Consider the following 7,247-nt stretch of genomic DNA (forward strand, 5'->3'; position numbering starts at 1 on the left):
CTCATCATATGGGACATAAATCATATGCTGAAATGACAAGTGAATGGCAGAGAAAAGGGTACATTCCCTCAGTTTCTTCGTCATCTGAAGGTTCCTCTGCGTCTACAATTTCTTCAAGTTTGCCGAGTAGGACATGTTTATGGCTTCTTGCAAGATCGGTACCAGATGAGAAAGGAAATCCTTACTTGCCGGATGAGGGCACACAAAAGGTCAAAGAAAATATTGTAAGTTCATTTAACAATTTTGCGTAATGTTGTGATTCCTCTAATTTCATATATGTTCTTAAATATGAAACCAAGTGTTGAACTTTTCTCAAAACCATTTGATTTCATGTAGGATGAATGGAAAAGGAAACAAGATGAAGGGGAATTTGTTCCCAAAAGTGCACGAGATGATGTCTTATCTCGTGCACTTGGTAAGACTAAAGAAGGGAGACCACTAACATTTGGTGGTGGAGTAGGCATCAAAGCTGTGTGGGGGACCGGAGAGCGGCGTAGCTTTCGACGGTATGGAGATGCGGAGATGGAGGAAATGGAAGCAAGAGTGACCAAAAGGGTCAAAGATGAGACAATACAAGAGATGAACTCCAAGATGGATGCCATGGTCATGGAGAAATTTATCACATTTGCTAAAGAACTTGGTGTCCAAATACCAAGCCATATGAGGATAGACGCAAATGTTCATAGTAGTTGTCGTTCCGGGGGTTTAGATCCATTTGCCGACATTACGGTATGATAATTTGTGTTTTTCAAGTACTTTGTTTCTAGTTAATTCTATTGAACTTTTCTAACATGTTACATTGTATTTGCGTTATTGTTCAAAATAAATAATAAGGAACCTGTCCCGTGCCATCTATACCTGAACATAGGCTCGGAGAAAGTCTTTGTTGCCTATGGTACCATATGTCCAGAGTTGCTCCTTGATCACCACAACGACGTCACGTCCGATAACGTGAAAGTGAGCGTTGATGATTTTGATCCCGCGTACAAAGAAGCTCCCGTCCCCGTGCCTTCTCAATATATTAAGAAACTTGCTCAAGCTCATGGTACCTTCACTCAGTGGCCAAAACATTTGGTGTCGCTTACGAATGAGGAGGTAACTAACATATGCATGATAATTTGAAGTAGAACTATTATACCATGTATGCTCACTAATATGTATATCGTTATTTGAAAATCATACCTCAGGTAAACAAGCCTACAAGTAAAGAGCCTAAAGGGAAAGGGAACAAAGGGAAAGAGATAGTGGTTGGGGGAAGTGGAACAAAAGCGTCCAACACTAAATCAAAAACCTATTTCCTTGAAAATTATAAAGTGCAAAATTTGAGTGGTAAGTGCAATGTGATGAAAACTATGATGTTGGGATTAAAAGAAGGGGAGCACGTTAAGGTACATTGCACTAAAAGGACATTCAATATGGAAAAGGACTTTGAAATTAGTGTCACCGTTGAAGACACCGATCAACTTCTCTCGGGAGCATGGCTCAATATATCAATAATACAAGTTTTTGCTACGTGAGTTACCTAAATTCATATTTTGCCCCTAAATTTGATTTTTATGATTGTCTTAACGTTCTTACACTCTATATTATAGGGCTTTGAGTGAGTTGTGTTTTCACGATGATTGTCACCCCAATAGTATTGGATTCATGTGCCCGGAGATGATCTCGGCCACCATGTTAAAGTCCGATGCAGATCGAATTCTATTGTACATGACGAGGTCCATGAGTGCACTTAGTTCTAAGACATTCATCTTATGTCCATACTACGAAAAGTATGAAAATTACTTTGAACTTCGTTTTTAATTGATTGTTATAAATTTAACTTTTTTTTTTCTAACTACATACGTTTATTGTTTGTATGTAGGAGTCACTGGATGCTTTTAGTTCTTTGCTTGTCTAAACGTGAGGTCTACATATTTGATTCTCAACAGAAGAAGAGAAATTTGATGATTAAGGAGCCACTAAACAAGTAAGTAAAGTATGCATATGAAAATGCCATTTTTGCCAAAATTTTTGCCTTAGGTTCTTTAGTTCAAAGTTGGGTTCGAAAACATCATTTTTGCCTAAAAATGACCTAGGACGACCCAATTAGCCTTAAATGTGAAATAATAGATTGTAAAGGGACTTAGAAAGTTATAACTATGCATATGAGACGTGTAATAAGTTTGAAAACATTCCTTAGGTTCTTTGGTTCAAAGTTGGGTTCGAAAACATCATTTTTGCCTAAAAATGACCTAGGACGACCCAATTAGCCTTAAATGTGAAATAATAGATTGTAAAGGGACTTAGAAAGTTATAACTATGCATATGAGACGTGTAATAAGTTTGAAAACATTCCTTAGGTTCTTTTGTTCAAAGTTGGGTTCGAAAACATCATTTTTGCCTAAAAATGACCTAGGACGACCCAAATAGCCTTAAATGTGAAATAATAGATTGTAAAGGGCCTTAGAAAGTTATAACTATGCATATGAGACGTGTAATAAGTTTGAAAACATTCCTTAGGTTCTTTGGTTCAAAGTTGGGTTCGAAAACATCATTTTTGCCTAAAAATGACCTAGGACGACCCAAATAGCCTTAAATGTGAAATAATAGATTGTAAAGGGCCTTACAAAGTTATAACTATGCATATGAGACGTGTAATAAGTTTGAAAACATTCCTTAGGTTCTTTGGTTCAAAGTTGGGTTCGAAAACATCATTTTTGCCTAAAAATGACCTAGGACGACCCAAATAGCCTTAAATGTGAAATAATAGATTGTAAAGGGCCTTAGAAAGTTATAACTATGCATATGAGACGTGTAATAAGTTTGAAAACATTCCTTAGGTTCTTTGGTTCAAAGTTGGGTTCGAAAACATCATTTTTGCCTAAAAATGACCTAGGACGACCCAAATAGCCTTAAATGTGAAATAATAGATTGTAAAGGGACTTAGGAAGTTATAACTATGCATATGAGACGTGTAATAAGTTTGAAAATATTCCTTAGGTTCTTTGGTTCAAAGTTGGGTTCGAAAACATCATTTTTGCCTAAAAATGACCTAGGACGACCCAATTAGCCTTAAATGTGAAATAATAGATTGTAAAGGGACTTAGGAAGTTATAACTATGCATATGAGACGTGTAATAAGTTTGAAAACATTCCTTAGGTTCTTTGGTTCAAAGTTGGGTTCGAAAACATCATTTTTGCCTAAAAATGACCTAGAACGTACGACCCAATTAGCCTTAAATGTGACTACTACGTATATAATTGCATTTACATGTGTAAACAAAGTATATAATTGCACTTACATGTAAAATATTCTTTGCATTTACATGTGTAAACAAAGTATATATAATTGCATATTTTATCGAATGTGTAGTGCTTTTCGGAGTTACAAGAGACTAGGTGGACAATCTAAGGGAACTAAATTAACATGGATTCCAGCACAGGTATATATATATATAATTAGTTTATTATTTACCTAAGAAATAAGTTTTTCAAAATTATAACATACAATGTGATAGAAATTTTACTTGTGTTATTTATTTTAATGCATTTAGTGTGCTCAACAACCGGGATCACTAGATTGTGGCTACTACGTCATGCGTTTTATGTACGACATAATAATGAATCATGGTAATAGTCAAGATCTTACTAAGGTATGTTCTCATAAACTACGTACTTTATATAATAAATTGAAGTACACAAAACTATTATATTGATCAATCGTTGATAAATTGAATTATTTACACTTTTTTAGGATTTTTCAAGAACATTGCCTTATTCAGCGGAGGAGATTAATGAGGTGAAAGATTTTTGGGCAGATTACTTCATGAACAATGTCGAATTTTTAGCTTAATTTGTAATATGAACTTGATCTCTAGCTAGCTACATACCTTTGTTGTAATAATTTTATGTTTGTTGTAACATGTTGGTTGATCGATCTATGACGAATTTAATTGCCTTTTATTGGGAACGTTAATTACGTTGTAAACTTTTGTGACAGGTATTAATTATAAATGTATTCCCGGTATTGGGAATGAACCGTCTAATTTCAAAGACGATCATGTCGGAATTTCCAACTAAAATATTAAAAAACGAATATTTTTTTTTTAAAAAATAAGTCATTTGCAACGCACGTTAGCTCAATGTGCGAGGCAAATGACTTAATTTTTTGGCGCTAAAATTGTTATTTGCGTCGCACATTAAGCTATTGTGCGTGGCAAATGACTTTTTTTTTTTGCGCCTAAAAGTCCTTTGCGTCGCACATTTATCTAATGTGCGTTGCAAATAACTTTTCAACATGGTGCCTGAAAAGTCATTTGCAACGCACATTAGCTAAATGTGCGACGCAAATGAACCTTATTTGCGTCGCACATTTAGCTAATGTGCGTTGCAAATGACTTTTCAGGCATCATGTTGAAAAGTTATTTGCGTCACACGTTTGCTAATTGTGCGACGCAAATAAGGTTATTTGCATCGCACAAATGTGCGACGCAAATGACTTTTAGTCATTTGCGTCGAGAGCTTTTGCCACGCACGATGTGCGACGCAAATATGCTTAAAAGTGCGATGCAAATGACCCTTTTTCCACTAGTGGTTATAACCTTATTAATATTATTTCATCAAATTACATAACCAACATTTCCTATAAAAATATCTATTCTAAAATACTTTATGATCATACCCGCATTATCCGACTCGATGACTCTCTTTAGTCAAGGCCCAAAACTAATTTAAGGTACCCAAGTTTCAAAGAGCACTAAAAGACCCTTGACGCTCTTATCAAATAATTATCTTGTTACTGCAGACACCTGAATCGTGTCTCCCCTATGGGATGATGACGATACTATTATCCTTGTTAGGTGGTTGGTAAAACTCCGTGCAGAGGTCCCGATTGCTAAAACACATTCCAAAGTCCAAGATCCAAAGTCCAATTCCCGAGACCATTCCCATTACGGAACTCGGTACAAAATTCAATTTCCAAAAATCAATTTCAAAATCCAAACACAATCTCACCCAATGGACCTCTCAATTGGCTTTACAAGGCCTTTTCCAATCAAAATGACACTAAGAAATCCAAATTCGGGCACCGACCCACAAAACCGAGCAAGCCGGGCCTCGTCCCGTAAAACCGAATTCGAAAACCCAAAAACGGCTAGTTTTTAGTCGCAAAATCAAAGCATTAATCATTAAGAAAATGCTACGTTCCAAAGTTCGTACATTTCGTACAAAGGTACATTCACAAAGGACAAATGCAAGGACGGCGTCATCGTCCTTGCGTTGGCGTTTCTTATGCCACGTCAACGATGCCAGACGCAGGTCTCTGCGCTGGGCGCAGATGGCATTTGGCGTTTACCCATATAATTTTCTATTTAATCCTTGATTTCCAAGCATTTTAGGGCACCAAATCAGAATTAAAACGTCGTAATTTCGAAATTCAATCTCAAAATCAAAATACAAAAATCAACTTTCAATCCTCAAATTCCTATACAATTTCAAGTGTTCACGCAATTGGGAGCGCTAAAAGGAATTCCAAACTAACCCTAAATAGGTAATTCCGAATCCCTACTCAAATCTACAATGCTTTCTATTCTTCTACCTTTCTAATACAAAATCCAATGATGTTACCATTTAGGGTTCATGCCTTTTGGTAACTAGGAAAATCATACAAAGGTGTCATCTTTGGGGAGGTTTCATACTTGAAACCCTCTCCAAATGATTGTCCAAAAACACCATTTCCATTATGCCATACAAGATTCAATTTTTCTTCCAAAATGATTAGTAAAGTTGACACTTTTGCTCTCAAAAGTGCATATCACTTACAACAATCACATATTTTTACAAAAATCAACACTTTCTATGATTCAAGTGCAAAGTTACGTATTCCATGATGTTTAAGGTTGTTTGTAATCACTTCCTTAAACTAGAATCATTTTCAAGTTATGGAGCAAATTAAAGGTGAAGCCTTTTCAACATTAAAAGGTTTAATCTTTGAGATTCAAGACTCCACATTTTAATGTTCAAATACAAGTTTCATTTTCAAGATTCTATGATGTTTAAGGTTGTTTGTAATCACTTCCTTAAACTAGAATCATTTTCAAGTTATGGAGCACATCAAATGTGAAACCTTTTTAACATTAAAAGGTCTAATCTTTGAGATTCAAGACTCCTAAGTTCAATATTCAAGTTCAATATACAAGATTCAATATTTCAAGTTCAACTTCTATAACCCAAAATCTAAGACGCTTTTGGATGAGCAACTTGTCCTAAAGTTTAGATTTTCAGACTTGAATCCGTGTCGGACGCACTTATTATTAAGTAGTCGTTTGGCGTTCGGATCTCAAATACAATAGTACAATTTCAATATTGCAATTTCAATATCGTCATTTCAATACCACAATTTCAATATCGCCATTCAATATCGCACCTTTCAATAACGCATTTCAATATCGCACCTTTCAATAACGCATTTCAATATTGCACCTTTGAATATCGCATTTCAATATTGCACCTTTATTATTTCTATTTCAATTCCACACTCTTTACTCACCTTTTTTCAAGGTAATGTGGTTTTGTACGCACTTTCAATAATTCATTTACTTATTGTGATGTTGCTTTACTTGTTTATTGCTTTCATCACCTCACATGCTAAATCCAACAAAATACAAAGTTACATCACGCTTAACAAAGATAATTTCTTGGACAAACCGGCCTTAGGTTCCCTCAAATTAACTTTAAAGCGAAGTGGTCACAATACAATTAGAAATTCTATATGCTAAATCTATACTATTATTAAAACTCCAAGGCAAAGAATGCCATCTCGCCACATGTCGCTCCTATATAACGATGACGTGACATATCGTCATCTTTGACATATCGTGACATGGCAACGCATAGAAATTTCTTGATCATGAAAAAATGTTAGTTATAGGTTTTGAACTTGTGACCTCTCATTTGTTAATCCCACATTTAAACCACTATTCCACAACTCATTTTGTTGTTTCTTATACGTTCAAGATTATATTAAATCAGTATAATTAGAAAGCGATCTAAATCATTTCTTAATAGTCTTGCATAATTAGTCATTAATTTTACGAGTTACTAATTCTTATATGATAAAGTTTATTAAATCATACTCAAAGTAAGATACATTTTCATCTAACAAAGAACGAGTTATATAATAATCTAATTGATCCAGTTTTATACTATCCGGGGCATCGCCCGAGGCACTAACTAGTTCAAAGTTCAAACCCACATAGTGTCATGAC

General features: G+C 35.1%; 1 protein-coding gene across 1 annotated transcript; it reads left to right on the plus strand.

Moving 5' to 3' along the window:
• Nucleotides 1-1,217: 1,217 nt before the first annotated feature.
• Nucleotides 1,218-4,029, plus strand: LOC130469141 (ubiquitin-like-specific protease 1). The gene is made up of 6 exons (XM_056838110.1): nt 1,218-1,513; nt 1,593-1,772; nt 1,865-1,969; nt 3,356-3,425; nt 3,537-3,635; nt 3,737-4,029. Exons 1-6 carry the CDS (start codon nt 1,344-1,346, stop codon nt 3,833-3,835), a joined length of 723 nt encoding a protein of 240 aa, XP_056694088.1. The 5' UTR covers nt 1,218-1,343; the 3' UTR covers nt 3,836-4,029.
• The last annotated feature ends 3,218 nt before the right edge of the window (nt 4,030-7,247 follow it).

Source organism: Spinacia oleracea, chromosome 3, assembly GCF_020520425.1.
Source record: "Spinacia oleracea cultivar Varoflay chromosome 3, BTI_SOV_V1, whole genome shotgun sequence".
Taxonomy (NCBI): Eukaryota; Viridiplantae; Streptophyta; class Magnoliopsida; order Caryophyllales; family Amaranthaceae; genus Spinacia; species Spinacia oleracea.